This window comes from Medicago sativa, chromosome 3, assembly GCF_051527215.1.
Source record: "Medicago sativa cultivar Bolivia chromosome 3, Bolivia_mono, whole genome shotgun sequence".
NCBI lineage: Eukaryota > Viridiplantae > Streptophyta > Magnoliopsida > Fabales > Fabaceae > Medicago > Medicago sativa.
This window is the reverse complement of record NC_140751.1, coordinates 23,237,837-23,259,372: the sequence shown is the minus strand read 5'-3', so window position 1 is coordinate 23,259,372 and position 21,536 is coordinate 23,237,837. Positions and strand designations below refer to the sequence as shown.

At 34.9% G+C, this 21,536-nt stretch overlaps 1 protein-coding gene and 2 pseudogenes across 1 annotated transcript; all 3 read right to left on the bottom strand.

The window, feature by feature from the left end:
• Positions 1 to 12,311: 12,311 nt before the first annotated feature.
• LOC146936468 (cinnamoyl-CoA reductase CAD2-like) lies at positions 12,312 to 13,174 on the bottom strand (annotated as a pseudogene).
• Positions 13,175 to 15,521: 2,347 nt separating this feature from the next.
• Positions 15,522 to 16,133, bottom strand: LOC146936467 (SKP1-like protein 14; annotated as a pseudogene).
• A 413-nt stretch (positions 16,134 to 16,546) lies between these two features.
• LOC146936466 (topless-related protein 2-like) lies at positions 16,547 to 19,660 on the bottom strand (the record flags this gene model as incomplete). Its single annotated transcript, XM_085749212.1, has 10 exons — positions 16,547 to 16,588; positions 17,648 to 17,787; positions 18,004 to 18,242; positions 18,342 to 18,469; positions 18,647 to 18,739; positions 18,825 to 18,920; positions 19,004 to 19,079; positions 19,157 to 19,218; positions 19,370 to 19,479; positions 19,573 to 19,660. Coding segments are annotated over 10 exons (1,074 nt in total), but the record flags the coding sequence as incomplete, so codon positions are not given.
• Between the last annotated feature and the right edge of the window lie 1,876 nt (positions 19,661 to 21,536).

Genomic DNA, 21,536 nt, shown 5'->3' with positions numbered 1-21,536 from the left:
ATATTATTTCCTTTTTATATAAATAATATTTGTTCAGATTTAATTAAAAAACAAAATTAAATCTACTTCTTCATCCAAAATTAATCGTGAGCCATTTTATCGTTAAAATTCATCACGACCACCATTGACAAACACCATGTCTTTTTTTTTTTAATCGGCATATATTGTAAAGCCAAGCACAAGAAGTGCAAATTGGCAAAGCTGATGCAACTGAAAAACAAACCCCTGCATACTGTCATTAACGCAGCAGCAGTAAGGGAAAATGCAGAAAAATAAGTGCAACAAACAGAGGGGCAAATAAAGCCTAAACACCAAAAAGAACAAAGTTATATACATGCCCACCCTAAATAACAAACACCATGTCTACTTCTTCACTTTTAAATCATAATCCATCTAAATTTTCATCTTCTTCTCAAGTTACTGTTTTTGCCCTACATATTCATATTGGTTCTTACCCATCTTTTTTTATCTGCAGAATTATTTTTTTTAGACTTGAAACTTGATGATGGATGTCGAAATCTATTATCAATCTGCAGAATTATTCATTCACGCCGTTCCCTTTCTTCTTTACTTCTCACTCGTGGCTTGTCTTCCTTTTTGTTTATATTTTTAATTAAATAATAATAATAATAATACTAATAATTACAAAACAATTATTTTATTTGAATTCTTTTAATAATTTAAAATTTTGTTTTGTAGTGTGCCACGTGGCGGCAAATAATTGGGCTACATGACACTATGTTAGTTTTGATTTTTTTTTTAACAGTGCACTAACAGAGGGACCAATAACAAATTATTTACAAACTGCAGGGACCTAAACCAAACAAAAAAAAGTGCAGGGACCAATCCCAAAAACTGATGAAAGTGCAGGGACTAATTACACATTTAAGCCTATTTATTATGACTTATTCTACATGAAAATAAGACCCGTGCGTCAGCACGGGTCATGGTTCTAGTACCATTGAAATTTATACATCCAACTAGAGGTGTCAAGGTTCTAACCCTAATCAAGACATTCTGCCTAATATTATTTCCTTCAATTTTACCCTCCTTTGTTTTATTTCCTATCTCTTTATTATTCTTTACCAATCAAAGAACATGTTTTAAGTTGGCTGACCTTCTTTCAAAAATAAAAATAAAATTGGCTAACCAATTCCATTTGGATCTTTTCTTGCATTCGGATCCCATTTTAACATTGGTTTAGTTATTGTTTAGACAATTAAACTATGGGATTTTAAATAGATCTTTAAACTAAAAAAAATTGTAACCAATTCCTTGTACAAATATATTCTTGATCACAATATAAAAATTCTTAAATAATTTAGAAGATCTAGTGAGTGCATGGAAGCCATTTGGATCCTTCCTTGAATTTTAAACAATTAATTTTGAATTAATTTTATTTATTTATGTATGCATTTAATAGTAGATAGTCAAGCTTTTTTAGTCTCCAGGCAACATGGTAAACATCAGACGAGACTCACACACAAAACTACGAAATCTCGAGTTCAAATTTAAATGAAGATGTCTAACCTATTAATATTTACATTGTTAGTTGACTAAAGTCTTATGTACAACTTTTTTTAATTTTTAATGAATGAAAAAGAGATATGAGAGAATTTTTAAATACACTTTTAAACTAAAAATAATTATAATAAGATCTCTAAACATATTTGCTTTTTGTGATAGTCATTGTGGGTTACGAGCACTTACGAGCTTACATGACATGCACGTTGATGATAATCACATGATCTATTACCAACTTCAAAAAGAGCTTATCGGTGAAGAAACTGAACGTTATCGCTGAATGATTGGGTCGGACAATCATTTCGACGAGGTCTTATACGCTTTGACCGGTGATGGTATTTGTCCTACTCCACCGAATAAATGGATGAGCATGTCTCATATGGTAACAAAGATACAAACATGTGGTTGTTCTACTGTCCATCGAGAAAGGGCGATCGGTAATCTTTTTCCACTATGCGGTGCACCATCGCATAGAAATCGAATGATGTGTCTAGCTCATGTGAATGACAACCATTTTATGATGGTGTTGGAACATTGGTGTGATGTTGGAAGAAAAACGGGAAGATTAAACACAACTAATTATACTTTGATCTAATGTTGTGTTAATTGAAAAAATAGTGTGTAGGTCCCACATAAAATAGAACACACACATTAGTAGTGTTTAAATTGCGGTATTTAATTTTAAATACTTGATAATGATAAAAATAATAGTAATTATTATTTTTGTTGGTGAATATCACTTCCCATAAATTTAGCTTATGGTGGTTGTGATAAGAATAAAAACTCAACTGAATTTTCTATCTTTCCTTCATTCATATCCAATGAATTTGCTTCCTTCACTTTACTTTTGTGGATTTGTTTCTTTTTTTTTTTATCCTATCCACAAGTGTTGTTGAACTGATTAATAGATAAATTCCTTTGTTGTTGAACTGATTAATAGATAAATTCCTTTTTGATCTTATCCATTAGAGTAACTGCTGCAACAATTTTTGCTAAAACAGTTACAAACTGTAATATCCCGCCTGACAGTATCGGTATATTACCAGTTGACCGTGTCAGATGAATTTAATTCATGGAAAGTAAGTTATTGGAAATATTTTATGACATGCCAGCTATTTACGGGAAAAGTATCTGTGTCGGATTTAACCCGTTTAAAGGCAAGGGCATAATGGTAATTTCACGTGGAAAAGATATTTAATTGGTTTTAACCCAAAAATATCTCATTTCCTATTCTCTTTCTCTCTCTTCAATGTTGGCAAACTTTTTCTCCTCCTTCTCTCTACTCCATCGATCTCTCCTTCTTCTCTCCCTACCTCACCAATTCATCAAGTCTTCTTCATCAAGAATCATGTTCAAGTTTGGTCCTTCTATCATCCTATAAGAGATTGGTACCTTGGGGTAAGCTTCTTTCCACTTCTTCTCCTCTTTATAAGAAATTCAAGGTTAGGGTTTTGTTGTTTGGGAAAGAGGAAGCTAGAGCTTGCTTATGTTATGGTTTTTCCTTGTTCAAGGAAGTAATATGAAGTTGTAGTGAGATGATTTCACTATTTTTCCTTCTCAAGGGAAGTTTAAGAAAACTTAGGGTTTGGTTTGATCAAGAAGCTAAGGCTTTTGTTTTCTTAATTTAGGGCTTATAAGGATCCTATTTCATGGAGTTGGAGAGTGAAGCATGAAAACAACCTTGGAGTTGGTTTTGTATTGAAGTCAAGAGTTATGTTTTGGCTTATGGTATGATGAAAGAGGTTCCAAGTTAGGTTTTCTTCAAGATCAAGAAATCATGGTGCTAAGGTTGCAAGAATGAGCAATAAATGGATTGGTCTAAGTCAAGGAAGTAAGTGTTCAAAGCTAAGGTTTTGGGTATGTTTGAGCTTGGAGCTTGGAGTTGCTTCAAGATTATGATTAGGTGAGTTCCATAGCTAGTTTTCCTACCCTTTGGGAATATGATTATGCCATGTATGTTTAGTATGAATAACATGAAATTCTAGGGTTTATGTATTAGTCTAGTTGCCCCTTTTTATGTCATGCATGCTATACATGCTAATACTTGCCATATGCATGTTTTATAAGTTTCCAAATGATCAAATATGTTCCAAAACACATAGAGACACTTGGTTTGAGGTTTTTGGTTCAAAAAATACCATTTTTAAGTGTCCTGGACTGTCCTAACTCGCCACGACGAGCTATTACTCGCCACGGCGAGCTAGAACTCCGAAAGGGGGGTTTTGCTCGCCCCCAACTCGCAGCTGCGAGATGCTGCTCGCCTCCCCAGCAAATCTACTCGCCTAGGCGAGTAATACAGGGAGAAATCCCATTGTTTTGCTCGCTTCAGGTAGACGTGGGGATTCGCGACGCAGTTTTCTCTGTGGTGTCTTTTAACGAATGTAAACCCCTAAAACCAAGGTCCTAAATGATGATCAAATAAAGCATGATTTTTATGAGATGAGGCAAGTATCAAGCATGTTAGTAAGGCGTGGCATACGAGAGAAACAAGTCATGAATCGGGTAGCAAAATATTCATTAAGCAAGGGAAAACTAGAGCCTCGACATAGTTGTCGAGAACTAGCTAGTTAGCAAGATCCCTAGAATGTTAAGACGCGAAGTATACTATCTTTGCACATGATTAAGATTAAGAACTTACAAGCATGAACAAGTATGTATTTACCGATAATCGGATCGACTTAAGGGTCCGAGGTAATAAGCAAGCAAGTATGAATATGTATAAGTTTTATGTACGACAAGACCATGACTAATAAGTAGGTGGCATGTCTCTTGCTATCCACATCAGGGGGATACAAGAGGTTCTCAATCTAAGGGGAACGATTCAAGCCGTAAGGGACCCGCATGTCACTGAAATAAGCAAGACGTAGGTGCTCGTGTCTCTTGTTATCCACGCTAGGGGGATACGGGAGGTTCTCGACCTAAGGGGAACGGTTTAAGCCGCAAGGGACCCGCACGACACCGAGGGAGTCCGATGTACGTACATCGGTCATGTATGGGATTGATCTCGGGGTTACTCCACCCGGGACTATCCGTAAAATGAATCAAGATAATAATTGTTTGTTCAACGCTAACCTAAGGAATGAACTTAGATACGTTTATGTACAATATGAATATGATTATGATATGTTCACGATCAAGCAAGAATGAATCCATGCATGTTTATGTTTAAGAACAAGAGCATTAGATGCTATATGACAAGTATAAGGCATGGAATAGAGCAAGTGAAGAGCATGATACCGACGACGATCTTAGGTTTCCCCTAATCGTCCGGTTAAGAGCCGTGTCATGATCATGTTATGTTTAGGCCTCGATACATAGAGTGTATACTTGGCGACGCGGTTCTAGGTTCCCCTCAACCGCCATGACACGTATAGGATGAGAAGCCTATAACAAGTGAGTTATGATTATGACGGATTTAGTATGCACCACCGTCTAGATATGCAAATCCCCACACACGTATAATCCATACATAGGTTGTAATGTAGACACGTGGTGACCGTAGGTTTCCCCTTGAGGTTGCCTATAGCCTAGGATTTAGGGGAACTCACTGAGACATTAAGTCTCATCCCAATCCTCTTTTGTTTCAGATAAGCAGGATGTATATGCTTGTTCGGAGCCGGATGGATATTACTTCAAGGGTTCGTTCGTAAAGCTGCAGGACGTTATGGACATCAAGGATGTATTTTTATGTATGGATGAGTTGTATTGTATATTGTTTTATACGAACGTGACTTGATGTAAATATTATTCATTCGTAGAAATTTTATGTTGTATATTTTAATGTATCCAGTACTAATATTAACGCACGTGCCAGACTTTCTAGATACGTCTGGTATGGGTGTTACATTTGGTATCAGAGCAGGTCGATTCAGACCGTGCCTTGGGTCATTAAATTTACAACAAAGGTAGTGGGACCATTGGGTTCCGGGTAAATGTTCTAGCTGTTATTGTTAGTTGAGCCTGATCAACTCAATTTAGCATTCAACAGTTAGAACGGATGCCTGAGAGCTGAATAGGACCCAGGAGGAACGAAGTATGTGATGAAGAAGTTTTATCGTGCCAAAAGGTGGCCGGTGAACTAATCAGGTACAAGTATGAATCCTCCGGGAATGTAAGGCATGTTAAGAAGGGACGTTCCGACAATGTCGGGTAAGATGTTAGTGATCCTTCATGTACCCGAAAATGAAGTTCATGACATGTAAGTTATCAAGTTGCGTTAAGTGGGACGTAATGAGGTAAGCTATTCGTAGTGGAGAAAGTTATATGTTATCAGGATTAAGGCATTGATTTCCGACGTGCCAAGAATTGTATCGAAAAGGTTGAAGTTGCCATGCATACGTTATAGAATGTTTTATGATGCTAGGAACGAATGATGTGCATTGGTTACTTGAAAGAAAAAAAAATAGATAGTTGGAGAAACTCACCAATAGCGAACTTGGAATGAGATTTTCTGTTTTTATGAAATTTAACCGTTCGTTCCAAAGGTTTGCAATGACTATTGGGGAGATGTCTTCACAATAGTATTTTATGTGATGAAAAATCTTTTGTGACATCAAGTGATGAATGCATATCATATCCTAAGAATTTCAAGGGAAAAGGCATGGGCAACAATCAACGAAATCGATACAGTTTAAGGTAACTTTGGAAGTTAATGTTTTAAGAGTCAAGAACGAGCCAAGATCAAGAGTATAAAAGTTCCGGCATTTAAAAGGAAAGTCGCAGAAGTTTATGCATGAGGTATGAAGTAAGAAGTTTAAGCGGTGCAAAGTTATGAGAAGTCACAAGGTTCACGGATTATGTGGAATTATGACGTATCGCTCAAACCTATGTTTTGCTTAATTAACTTGCTAAGGCTCATTATGAAATTGAACTATCAGGTTTAAAGGATTTTAAAAAGAATTACGCGTATGGGTGATTGAAGTTGACATTTTGGAAATTCACAAGAGATTTCTAGGAACCGGTTTGCTATGACATTCGTAGAGCGGGCTAGACTTATTAGAGTCTAGGATTGGTGGCACGTATGTGTTATCAACTCGTTCTATGATTTTAGAGTAACGACCGGGGCCTAAACTCAGTATTTGTATACAGTAGAAAATCATCAACGTCAATGACCTGTGCGCTAGCTTGCGAAGTTTTCTTTAAAAGAAAAATCAACCAGCAAGCATTGTTATGATTAAGCAAAATATAGTATGCGAGAATACGAAGGTACAAGGATTAGATGTTCAAGAAGGATATGTTCAAGTGGTATATGAGTTTGTCAAAGGAAATCGAGTTGCTTGGAAACAGGTTCAATTATGATATGTATGGTAAATGTAACCAGCAAGAACGTAAGGTTTACCCCCAAGTCAAGAATTATGAGCATAAGATAAGTTATCACAAGTTTTGAATTTACAAGGCAAGTGTAAGGTGGTGATGTTGGTTGCAACATGGAGGTTCTCAAGAAGTAAGTAATCAAGTGATAAGCATGAATTGAAGTTTCAATTGCTTTAATGGATTATGGTATTTGTTTAAGCCAACCGGAGGGAATCAGAGTAGCGCCATGAAAGTTAATCGGTAATCATGAAATATGGAAAACTTGTAAGATTCAGAAGGTTTAACTTACGACTCAAGTAAAGAATCAAGTTTAGTGTTCCGAAGAAGAGGAACGATGTTAATGTCAAGAGGTTCAAGGATTTCCTACGGATATGTAAGCAAGTTATCATGAGAGAGAAGCAGCTTTTAGGTGATGTGCAATGAGATTCATACTTTTGTATGAAGTACTTGTCGAGTGAAAACGATACTTGTTAAGACATTTCAAGTCATGATTTTATAACTTTTAAAGCTAAGATTGGTATTTAGGAACTTGGGAACGATACTTATTTTTAACTCATGAAATTTTACATTTTCAAGACTGATAAGATACGTCGTAAGTAAACATACTTAAGACGTACAAACTTCAGGACCAACTTGTCATGGACAAGCTTTGGCCGAGTTGTAAAATCTTTTCTCAAAAAATATTGAAACTCGTCTAGTGGTTCTGTAGTACCATTACACAATCAGTTTTGGAAATGATAAAATCTTTTTAGTCATGTGTATATTCGTTCCAAGAACCCGAATACCAAAGTTTAAGAAAAAGTTTCCTTAAGAAAGATTTTAGAACATGTATCGTTATCATTTAACAAGAGACGTCACTTGGAAGTATGCACATGCTTTTGAAACGACAATGTTCGTATGAAGTCAATATCATGTAGGATACACGGAAGTGTATTAAGAGTATACGATGTATGTGCAAGTGGATATGTTAGAAAGTTTCAATAGCATGTGAACCGCAACGTTGGTTATTAGATTGTCAGATGAAGTGGCTAGTTGATTTCACTTTTTCAGGTCAGGCAATATGAGTTACCTATTAGTTCGGATGCGATAAGAATGCAATGAGATTGCAATGAAATTGGAAGATTTCTCAAGGCTCTGGAAAAAGATAAGAAATTCGTGGAATCGTCTATACGAGTAAAAAAATGTAAGAGGCATAAGTCGCAAAATGCGGTAAGAAAGATTATGTATGCATGAAAAGATGTTTTAAAGTTACAAGTAAGCACTGCAGGGCAAACCTGGTTTTCGGTGGGATTCCAGTTAAAAGGCAAATCCTGAGTGTTCATGTTATGATAACATATCTTTATGAATGGTTCATGCTAATCGGGTAAGATACGAGTCCGATATAATAATACATCTATGTGTAGCAAGGTAAGTTCTGAATCATGATGAACTTCTTGGATATGTATGAATAGAAGATGTATGGATCAGACCATAAATGGTAAGTCTTTGTCATGATGATCGGTAGGTGATCTCTAAATTTCGAGGACGAAATTTTTTAAGGGGGGTAGAATGTAATATCCCGCCTGACAGTATCGGTATATTACCAGTTGACCGTGTCAGATGAATTTAATTCATGGAAAGTAAGTTATTGGAAATATTTTATGACATGCCAGCTATTTACGGGAAAAGTATCTGTGTCGGATTTAACCCGTTTAAAGGCAAGGGCATAATGGTAATTTCACGTGGAAAAGATATTTAATTGGTTTTAACCCAAAAATATCTCATTTCCTATTCTCTTTCTCTCTCTTCAATGTTGGCAAACTTTTTCTCCTCCTTCTCTCTACTCCATCGATCTCTCCTTCTTCTCTCCCTACCTCACCAATTCATCAAGTCTTCTTCATCAAGAATCATGTTCAAGTTTGGTCCTTCTATCATCCTATAAGAGATTGGTACCTTGGGGTAAGCTTCTTTCCACTTCTTCTCCTCTTTATAAGAAATTCAAGGTTAGGGTTTTGTTGTTTGGGAAAGAGGAAGCTAGAGCTTGCTTATGTTATGGTTTTTCCTTGTTCAAGGAAGTAATATGAAGTTGTAGTGAGATGATTTCACTATTTTTCCTTCTCAAGGGAAGTTTAAGAAAACTTAGGGTTTGGTTTGATCAAGAAGCTAAGGCTTTTGTTTTCTTAATTTAGGGCTTATAAGGATCCTATTTCATGGAGTTGGAGAGTGAAGCATGAAAACAACCTTGGAGTTGGTTTTGTATTGAAGTCAAGAGTTATGTTTTGGCTTATGGTATGATGAAAGAGGTTCCAAGTTAGGTTTTCTTCAAGATCAAGAAATCATGGTGCTAAGGTTGCAAGAATGAGCAATAAATGGATTGGTCTAAGTCAAGGAAGTAAGTGTTCAAAGCTAAGGTTTTGGGTATGTTTGAGCTTGGAGCTTGGAGTTTCTTCAAGATTATGATTAGGTGAGTTCCATAGCTAGTTTTCCTACCCTTTGGGAATATGATTATTCCATGTATGTTTAGTATGAATAACATGAAATTCTAGGGTTTATGTATTAGTCTAGTTGCCCCTTTTTATGTCATGCATGCTATACATGCTAATACTTGCCATATGCATGTTTTATAAGTTTCCAAATGATCAAATATGTTCCAAAACACATAGAGACACTTGGTTTGAGGTTTTTGGGTCAAAAAATACCATTTTTAAGTGTCCTGGACTGTCCTAACTCGCCACGGCGAGCTATTACTCGCCACGGCGAGCTAGAACTCCGAAAGGGGGGTTTTGCTCGCCCCCAACTAGCAGCTGCGAGCTGCTGCTCGCCTCCCCAGCAAATCTACTCGCCTAGGCGAGTAATACAGGGAGAAATCCCATTTTTTTGCTCGCTTCAGGTAGGCGTGGGGATTCGCGACGCAGTTTTCTCTGTGGTGTCTTTTAACGAATGTAAACCCCTCAAACCAAGGTCCTAAATGATGATCAAAGAAAGCATGATTTTTATGAGATGAGGCAATTATCAAGCATGTTAGTAAGGCGTGGCATACGAGAGAAACAAGTCATGAATCGGGTAGCAAAATATTCATTAAGCAAGGGAAAACTAGAGCCTCGACATAGTTGTCGAGAACTAGCTAGTTAGCAAGATCCCTAGAATGTTAAGACGCGAAGTATACTATCTTTGCACATGATTAAGATTAAGAACTTACAAGCATGAACAAGTATGTATTTACCGATAATCGGATCGACTTAAGGGTCCGAGGTAATAAGCAAGCAAGTATGAATATGTATAAGTTTTATGTACGACAAGACCATGACTAATAAGTAGGTGGCATGTCTCTTGCTATCCACATCAGGGGGATACAAGAGGTTCTCGATCTAAGGGGAACGATTCAAGCCGTAAGGGACCCGCATGTCACTGAAATAAGCAAGACGTAGGTGCTCGTGTCTCTTGTTATCCACGCTAGGGGGATACGGGAGGTTCTCGACCTAAGGGGAACGGTTTAAGCCGCAAGGGACCCGCACGACACCGAGGGAGTCCGATGTACGTACATCGGTCATGTATGGGATTGATCTCGGGGTTACTCCACCCGGGACTATCCGTAAAATGAATCAAGATAATAATTGTTTGTTCAACGCTAACCTAAGGAATGAACTTAGATGCGTTTATGTACAATATGAATATGATTATGATATGTTCACGATCAAGCAAGAATGAATCCATGCATGTTTATGTTTAAGAACAAGAGCATTAGATGCTATATGACAAGTATAAGGCATGGAATAGAGCAAGTGAAGAGCATGATACCGACAACGATCTTAGGTTTCCCCTAATCGTCCGGTTAAGAGCCGTGTCATGATCATGTTATGTTTAGGCCTCGATACATAGAGTGTATACTTGGCGACGCGGTTCTAGGTTCCCCTCAACCGCCATGACACGTATAGGATGAGAAGCCTATAACAAGTGAGTTATGATTATGACGGATTTAGTATGCACCACCGTCTAGATATGCAAATCCCCACACACGTATAATCAACCGTCAGGTTGTAATGTAGACACGTGGTGACCGTAGGTTTCCCCTTGAGGTTGCCTATAGCCTAGGATTTAGGGGAACTCACTGAGACATTAAGTCTCATCCCAATCCTCTTTTGTTTCAGATAAGCAGGATGTATATGCTTGTTCGGAGCCGGATGGATATTACTTCAAGGGTTCGTTCGTAAAGCTGCAGGACGTTATGGACATCAAGGATGTATTTTTATGTATGGATGAGTTGTATTGTATATTGTTTTATACGAACGTGACTTGATGTAAATATTATTCATTCGTAGAAATTTTATGTTGTATATTTTAATGTATCCAGTACTAATATTAACGCACGTGCCAGACTTTCTAGATATGTCTGGTATGGGTGTTACACAAACTCTCTATATAAATAGAGGACTCCACTCAGTTCAAAAAACACACCAAAGAGTTTCTATTGAGTTGTCGAAAACTCTTTCTCTCTTCTCCCTCCAGCTTGTGTTGACGAGCTATTCTTATCCTCATCTCATTTTTCTGTCCCTTCGGAAATAAGAATGTTCTTAAGACCTTAGTCCTTATTCGGTATAATGTCCCATCGGAATTAAGAAAGGTCTTAAAAACATAGTCCCTTTGATAATGTATGTCCCTTCGGGATAAAGAGTGCTTTTAAGATCATAGTCCATTTATTTTGGAACAATAATGTCCCGTCGGAATTAAGAATGATCTTAACAGCATATAAATATTCTTTCAATATTTTTTAATTGAGGAGAAATTAAAAAGTCGAAATTGTGGTATCACCATAGTTGAGTGGTCGTAGTGCCATATTGATATTTTTGAGAAATTAAAGTTAGAATGGTGGTAACACCAAATTTGAGTGGTCTCAGCACCATATTTGAGTGGTAACGATACCATATTAAGGTGGTTTAAATATTAAAGAGTGGTCTTAGTAACATATTTGACGGTGTTAATCTCGAACGGTTTTCTACAGTGCAGTAGTTAACCGCACAGTTGTAGTTGGGCTTGTTTTATTCTGGAGGTGGCGTGGTTGATAGGCTGCCTTGCACAATTTTGGGAAGTGCCACGAAACGTCTTAAAGAGAGCTACCTGATCATGACTCAGCCTAGTAACAACTTCGGTAGATATTTATTTTAAAAATAGAATTTGAAAATCTAAATACAATAGTTTGGAAATCCAAAAACAACATATGGTGTATTTGAAGAATGGTTGTCCAATTCCTCCCACTTCTGTTATACTAAGTAGTCCTAAAGTATATAAAATTAATGAATGTAGTATTTGATGTTAAAGATGTTAGGGACTAACTTGATGGATTTTTATACCCTAAAAGAAGTACTTAAAATATTTATATAGTTTATGGATTAAATTGGAATGAGAGTGATAGTTTAGTTTAAAAAATAACTGAGTAGGGAAAATTGATAAAGCAATGCAAGAAAGAATAGGGTTTTTGAGAGGCACATACATTTGATTTAGCACAGAAATCAGCATCAGTCAATCAAGTCTCATCAACAACCACATCAGGAGTTAGAGGCCTTCCATTATACGCAACATCAGCAATAGAAGAGGTTAACCCAACACGTTTGAGTGATGGGGATTTTGCACATGAGTTGAGAACATTGAGAGTCCCTTTGAGCACAGGATCAATCAATTCAGCTTGAGGGTCCTTGGCATCATGATAGAAAGGAGATGCAGTGTGAAACACACCATGACAGCCTTGAACAACAGAATCAAAGGCACCCTCTTCAAGTAGATTTGCCTTGAAAAGTTGCAATCTCTCCTTAGCACCTTCAAGCTTAACCAAGTGGTCAACCTTCTTCGGATCATCTACAAGCAGACACAATAATCAAATCAAGGGTCAGAACATGTGAAGCACAAACACAGACACAAACACCGAAACAGAACACATGCATATTACCACCAATAAGAATTTCAATTGATGATAATTGATATAATTCAATATAATTATATATATGTGTGCGAACACCTGTCCGGCCACGCCTTGAATCATAAGTGTATGTTTTAAAGAGATGATAACAAAAATGAAAGAAAAGAAGAACAAATATTTCCGATCAACACTTCAGGCCGAAGGGTGACTGATGTCTGACACATGTGAATTATACAATTTTCTTAGATTATTATTGATGTTCATGTGTGAGTGTTTGATAGATCAGAAGAGAAGAGAAATGAAAGAAAAGAAGAAAAAAGACATACTTGGGTTGCGAACGGTATCTTTAACAATGTAGCAAGAAGCAATTGTACGAGCCATGAAGCGATGTAACCTGAAGCGCCAGTCACACACACAACATTTCCCAAGTTGCTGCTCATTTTTTTTCTATCTCAATTTAGCGCTTCCTACTAACAACACACGGGTCTATATATACTAATTACAACTTAGAAGAAGAATAAACAATTTTGATCTTCAATATTCTCTATTCTCTAAGGCTGCTATTTGGTTAGCAAATTAATAAGATGAGAAAAACATATTCGGTACTACTGTATACTCCATCTGGTCACATTTATAACAAAAAAAATGTTTCTGGTCAAATTTATATGAAAAAAAATATTTACGGCAGAAACATGAAAAGTAAAACTAAACTTACGCCATTGTCTCCAACTTCACATGAGCCCACAAATATAGGCATACAAGAATCGGAACAAAATGCAAAATAGGTGCCTTTTCTTCTTACTGAAGTACTACATCAAATGTTGAACAAAATAGGTGATTACACATAATGAAAACAATAAATAAATGATCATGTAACTGAGTTGATAACGAGTGAAATAATTAAATAGTAATCATCCATTTCAAATCTTTCGATCCATCAAAATGCAAAATCTAGTACATGATCATTATAAAATTACTATTTGGAGAAAACAAAAATCAAATATGAATTAAAATCGAGCAACAATTACATTTATTAGCAACTAACTCCAAAAACAGCATCAATGTACAAGGAAAGATGATGATACAAAATCATCTTCAATGTAAAAAGAAAGATCATCAAACTAGATTGTAACGTTTAAATAGAATTAACAAAATCGATCATAATATTAATAGTGGCGGAGCCTTTCATGGGCTAGGCTGGGACACGGTCCAGGCCACGGCCCACCCGGAAAAATTAAAAAATTAACAATCACAGGTCTACTTTGCGAGATTTTATACAATTTTGTGTCGGTTTTAGGTTTCGGTTAGTCCAAATTCCACCAAAGTGGTGTAGTGGCCCATCCAAAAAATTTAAATAATTCAATTGTAGATCTATTTTGCGAGTCTTTAAACATTTTTTCAACGGTTATAATTTTCCGCGGTTTCAAAAGTGGCATACGTGATTTTTGTGATGCTTATACTTGGCATATTGTACATGTCAACTGAAAATTCTCTCAGTTAACAGTCGTAATGTACAAAAAAAAGTTTCATAATTTATAGTAGTTGTTAAATACGTAATTTTATAAGTATCAACCCTAACTTTTTAGTCAAACTCCGTCATTTCAACTTCGTACTTAATGTTTATTACAACTTTAATTTATGTTTATATATTATAATTAATTTTAGTGGTCCATCCGATTTTTTTTTCTGGCTCCGCCACTTCATAATACACCCTAAATTCCTTTTTAAGTGTCTTTTTAGAAAATGAACACCAAAATAGCGATGTCTATTTTCACACATTTTCTTCTTATAATACCCTCATTTTAATCCACCAATAAATTTATATTTTTTTGCACACACTTTATGTTTCCAATAAATTGAATATGTTATCTTTCTCTCGTAACAAACAATTGTCAGTTTTCATCTTTTTCTCCAACAAATTCATTTTTTTTTTGCGGCCCTCTCAAACAATTGTCAATTTTCTAAATATTATGCTCATCTTTTTAATTGTTTTAAGTCAATATAAAAATTATTCCAACTTCACATTAATCAAAAGTTAAGAAAAAATTAACTTTCTTCCAACTCCTTTAATCAAAGTTAAGGCTTCAACTATGGCTTCAACCAATGCTAGAGTCACACTTAAAATTTTTAATAATTGTTACTCATCTTATTTATAGAATTTTAACTATTCTTGGAACCATTGTTTGGAACAAAATTTTATTTTTAATTTGAAGAAAACAAGCAACAAACTTTGTCAAAAAAAGAAACAAATTTTGTTTTTAAAAAACAAACAAACTTTGTTAAAAAAAAAACTTTAGTTTTTCAAATAGATAGCATTAATTAGTTTTATTGAAAAAGATAAAAGTAATAGACAAAGGGTATAATTGATAAATTGTACTTCTTAAAATACCAAAAAGACAATTAAATAAGAACTAAAAAGTTTACCCTAAAAATACGTTTAAAAAGGAACGGAGAGAGTAATGTTCAAGAAAATAAAGAAAAGGTATATGGAATATTAAAAGGTGGTGAAGAAGGCTTACGATGCAATATAGAAGGATGAAACGCCCAACAATGGAAGGTTGATCCTTCTGATAGGTTGAGAAGATAGGAACATGTCTATGTATGATACAGCAAGATGAAGTGTATCATTATGAAGCCAACTTCTACCAACCAATCCACCAAATATGCCAGAATCAGGATTTACAAAATCCTCTTAGAATAAAATAAACACATACATATGAAGATGAAATAATAGAGTCATTGATAACCAAAGTCAAGTCAAATAACATCAATTTTTGCCCATACAAGTCATGGATCCAACACCTCTGGCCATAAGAAAAAACCCTAATTCTGTTTCATAAGAAAAACATATCATAAAAACTATTATATTCAATTTGATCTTTATTATCCTCAACTTTTTCTCCATCAATTTTTCCATCGGCATCTTCGTCTTTGTCTTCATCTTTATCAACTCCTGTAAAAGTCCAAGCAAGTTCTTCACGAAGCTTCTAATACTTCCTCACATACTCCACACTCTTGTTCGCAATTCGATCAGCAATAACCTGGCTCGTAAAATCAAGAAGCTTCTTCATATCCAAGTAATTTGCAGCAAGAAAAAGATCTTTCACCTCTTCATTGTTGAGATTCTTCACGAACTCGGCTTCGAAGGCCTTGTTGATCTCTCCAGCGGCGTTCTTCTCACAATACTTGATGATTGAGGGAAGTTCAGTGCTTGAAACATTGTGAAGAGGAACGGTTGTGATTTTTCCATCGCTTTTGTCGACGAAAGATTGAACCGTTGCCATCTCCTTTGCGATTGAGGGTTTGACTTTGAAAACGACGTTGTCGGAGGTAATGAGTGAGATCATTGTTTCGGAGAGGGAGAGTTCATCTCTGATGAAACTTGTTGTTCTGCCATTGTTTCAGAGAGAGAACGGAAAACAGAGAGAAATTGTTTCAGAGAGAGTGAGAAGGGAAAACAGAGAAAAAGAAAGGGCTTAATTAATGATTTGGTCCCTTAAGTTATTTGTTGGTTACATTTTGGTCCCATAAGTTATTAACGTTACAATTTGGTCCCTTAAGTTATTTGTTGGTTACATTTTGGTCCCATAAGTTATTAACGTTACAATTTGGTCCCTTAACTTATTTTTTGGTTTCGTTTTGGTACCTTAACTCTTCCTCCGTCAACCACTCTGGTCCTTTATGTTATTAGAGTTAAGGGATCAAAACGAAACCAAAAAATAAGATTTGATCGAAAAATAAGTAATAAAACAATAAAGAATATATTTCGATATATGGTTACTAGACTAAGAAATTATCCGCAAAATTGTACAACTCCCCCTAGAATACAATAGGTTCATCTCGGCGGAAATCATACTGAGGCTATTAAGACACAAGAAATACACAAAGTAACTTAGGCAATTAGTATTTTTTTTAAATGGAAGAAGAAAAACAAAAGTTTACTTATGAAAATATGACTCAATTTTGTTTGTTTATCCAACTATAATGTATGTTTTGAAGCTTTTGGAAACGCGAAAGAAAGCTAGGTTCAATTTCTTTTCCTTCTTAACATGACAACATCACAGTTCAGAAAAACAAAAAACAAATATATAATTACAACAACATATATTATTTTTGATCAAGTAAAATGATATAAATGCAGGAGATGCCTGAACCTTGATACAAATCAGTCCCATATACAATCTAGAGAAAGAAAGGCCTATGCTGTCTCTAAGAAGCAAAGAAAGCACAAAGTTAGGGGGAGCCGTCCACCATTGAGAGGAGTATAAAGCAAGTTGTTGTCCATTCTTAGCTAATGAGTGTGCTACCAAGTTACCCTCTCTAAGGGTGTGAGTGATTTTGCATCTAACTTGAGCTCCAATTCAATTTGTCAGGGACAAAACCGTCTGGTAGATTCATAGTTTGATTATGAAAAATGCTGAATTTGTATGTCAGATTCATGCTAATATATTCAGGAAAAAAATAAACAATTATATCAAATAATCGTCAATGTGTTTGTCTTTACTATCGAATGGATTCATGTTGGCAACCATGAAGATTCACCACATACGGCCTTATTCCTTGATGACGAAGAAACCAAATTTATGTAATAAAACAATAAAGAATATATTTTGAGTCTGTTTGGATTGACTTATTGAACTTACATAGTGTTGAAAGCACCTGTAAGAGAGTTTTGTAGAGTTTATGATAATAACTTCTGACATTTCCAGTAGTTGTTTTCAACTTATTGTCATAAACTCCAGGATTGATTATGAAAACATCTTATTGATTATATGAAAACGGTTTGACTTTATCTTATCTTTTGATAGAGAAATAACTTATACATAAGTGCCTATATGAGAAATGTGTATGTCATAAGCACTTAAGTTATTTATCTAAACAGAGTCTTAGTAGTGATAATGAGTTATGGCAGATACAAACCTTTACATCAATAGGAGCTTTATTTGCTTCAATGCTGCCCAAGAATTTGATACCGTTGACATTAGCAAGGACTTTAAAACCACCATCTGCTGTAGAAACAGCAAGCAGATTTCCTTCCTTATTGTACGCCTTGAGGTAGACTCTGACACAAGGCATCAAACATGTCAAACAGTTTTCACAAAATGTATACAAACTTGTATTGAAAACTTAATCTGGTTACAATTTACAATATGTTGTATTCATTTATTGAACAGCAATGGCGTTTAACAACTAATTATAATATCACATTAGGCATTAACCATGTCACATAGTTTTCACAAAAATGTATAAAAATATGGAAAGTAAAAGGACTATACTCACAGGAAGACCACCATCAGCATCTGTACTAGTCAGAACATTAATAATGTCCACATCCCAAAACTTAATTTGGTTATCTACACCAACAGCCAAATATCGACTCTTTGCAGTGTCGAATTGCACCATGCCGGCATATTTGGTTCTCAACCCAGAATAAGTTCTTTTTACTACACCATCATCCTCATCCCACTCAGCTAGGAAACAATCTCCCTCCATAGTTGTCCCACACAAAAACAATCTAAACATAGAAGAGAGAAAATTACAACTCACATAAAAACATAAATAGAGTTAAAACAAAAATAAAAAGTATAATCTTGATTATTCCTAATTTTTTTACCTAGTTCCATCAGTTCTATAGATCAGTGTAGTGCTACACTTTCCGGGAGTGTCGTATTCCAACTGGAGGCTCTCGTTCTGATACAACCAGACTCTAATTTTTCCGTCAATTGATGTAGAAAATAAAAACTGCAAGAATATGATGTCATAACAATTATGCCAAGCATTAACAACACCATATTCGATTGTCATGTATATTGAAAATCAAAACAATCACATCGTTAATCAAATGTAATGATAAAAAATTTAACATTGAAAGATGCCTCATAATCAAATAAAAAAAATACACAATGTGAAGAATTTAACCTGGATATTTCGCTTCGAGTGAGGAAGAACCGAACAAACAGGAGCTACATGACCTTCAAAGCTAAAGATTTTCTCTCCATTCAAATCCCATACCTATATTTATCACTCTTCCAATTTAATATTTAAAGAAACATTCATATATTACAATTTATTATAGACTAGGAAACTTCTCTGTCACCTTAATTAACTTATCATCTCCACAAGTTACAACACATAGCTGATTTTTTGGAAATGAAAATGCCAAGTCATTAACACCACCATCATGAGCATCAATCTGTAATCAAACAAGGACCTTATATTAGTTAGGAATTTAGAAAAAAAGTATTTGATTCATATCAAAATTTGATCTTAGCATACCTCCAAATGCTGTTGAAGGCCATTAGGGACTTGATAGGCATACAAATGAATCAAATGTTTTTCAAAAGCAACCCCCGAAAAGAAGGGTAATATATTATAAACCAGTAATCAAGCAACAAAAATAAAAGAAAAGAATTGGCATGTTATTTACCAATGTAACTAGCATCCGGGCTCCATGCTACACGAATGACAGACAAATCTTTCGGATTTGCAGCCTGTATAAAAGACCGCATGTTATTAAAAAAAATATTTGCTTGCAATAATTTATTAGTAGTGCATTCATCATTTAGTACTTGACAGAATTTATTTTATTTATAGTACTAAATTTAAATTTTAAAGAGTATTCTTTGAACAGATATGCATGACCTGAAATTCGACGGAACAATTATAAAGATTCCATATATTGAAAGATTTTGATATCAACTTTTCTTTCATCCTTGCTCCCCAAAGTGAAATCTCCCCATTTTCACAATCAAACTATTTGTATTTCAATTAATATTCTAGGTCATTAAAAGGACTAATTAAGTTTTTGTATGTAATATAAAAACACGATGTCTATTTGAACCTACCAGCTAGTATAGAATGATATGTAAGATGAAACTCCATGCTCTTCACAGTTGATCCCTGATTTAATTCCCAAGCAACAGTTCTGGGAATTTAATCAAACAACCTAGGTGATTGTTATTGTCGTACCATTGATCGAGTTTAAAAACATATGACTCATAGTCATCATAAAGGTAACAATTAAGTATTGAATGAATAACGTAAAGCCTTAAACCCTGACTTAACCTTAGTGAGCTTGGGAAACCCAATTCACCTAAGTATTTTGTTACAAAAAGATAAGAAAAGAAAAAAAACCATACCGATTCTAATCCAATTCGAATGTATGTTTCATGGTGTAGTTCAGTTATTAACTCCAGTCAAATTGCTTGGTTTTATTGTTTATATTTTTGAATCAAGTAAGGCGTTTATTTTTATTTGATACAAGGGAGACCGTTAGGCCAAGCTAAAGACGAACACGACAATTAAAATCGACATTGGTTACATCCTACCATAGAAGGTTAACGCAACCAAGAAATGTGAGAAATGCTAATTTGTCAATCCTTTAATTTCATTAACTATTGGATACTGAAATTAACATCTAAATCAAGCATATAATGAATCCCAAGATTCAATTCGAACCAATTAAATCGGAATTTCTATTTTTATTCACAATAACTTTATTCATTTATAATCAGAAATAAACCATTATTGTATGTATCTTTTAATCACAATAACTATTTTTAAAATCTTTAAAAATTTATATACTTGATCTACTCGGTAGCTTTTAATTCAACGGTTGGATTGAAGAAATGTAACGTCAATAACAAGTTATTAAGCGGAGTACCTGTATGAAGAGTTACTGTTGGTTGTCAAGAAGAGTATCAATGAGTGGCTCTTTAGGGAGCCTTTCATCTGAGGAGCAGGACACTCAACTTGATTTGAACAAGTACTTAGTAGAGGACAGAGAATATAAAAGGGAGTTGATCACTTTTGCTTTCAAAATACAGAAAAGGAAGGATACGAATAATCAAGAGATTAGAGGAAGCATAAATGGCATTCAAACTTGTGATAGCTTCTCCAAATCCATCATTTCATACATTGTAAAACGTTTGTTTGTTCACTTTACCTCATCTAAATTAACAATTAAAGAACACACTCGGTTACTCACTCAAGTTTAGGATGAATATAGCATAACCTCAAACATTAACCATCTCACGGCCATATATACAACTTGCATGAATACATAGATTAACATTCATCGCATCCTAGTTGCGTTTAGTATGAATACATAGATTCACATAAATTTCAGTACACAATGTAAAGGGTCGTAAAGCAATCGCAATCGCTATTGAATGTCTTAAAAAGCAAGCCTAATTAAAGGCAGAAGGATAATACAAGAAATTGAGCATATACAAGAAATTATTTTAAATCCTCTATTTAACATTCTGATCCACATTCTGTTCCATGCAGGCAGAAGGATGATGCCTCTTTCACCCTTCAATTCTGTTAATGACATAAGAAACACAGCTTAAGGAGTTAGACTTGACATTAAACAAATTCAAAAAGGATTATAAAAGATCTAGAATTCAAAATAAAAACAGGCTAAGAAGTACTTGAAATAAAGAGGTTAAGTCTGTTACAATAACTGCTTCTTCATTGCTCTTTTTATCAATTCGAAGTGCCAAATTTTTTGACTTCAATTTTACTAAATTTTTTAGGGGCATCGAGAGCTCGTCAATTTCATTGTCGGGAGCAAAAACAAGCTTAAGGCTATGTAAGGAAATAGTAGAATATACTTTAACATAGAACAAAAATGGAAGCATGCCATAAAATTAATTCATATTTAATAGTAAATACAACAGCAAGCTTTCCATCTGATCAATTTCCCACGATTTCAAGAGGATAGAATACATGACTTCCCACGAACATAGCAAAATTTAATCATGTTTACTCACTTTCAATATATTTAAACTGGATTTCAAAATTTAAA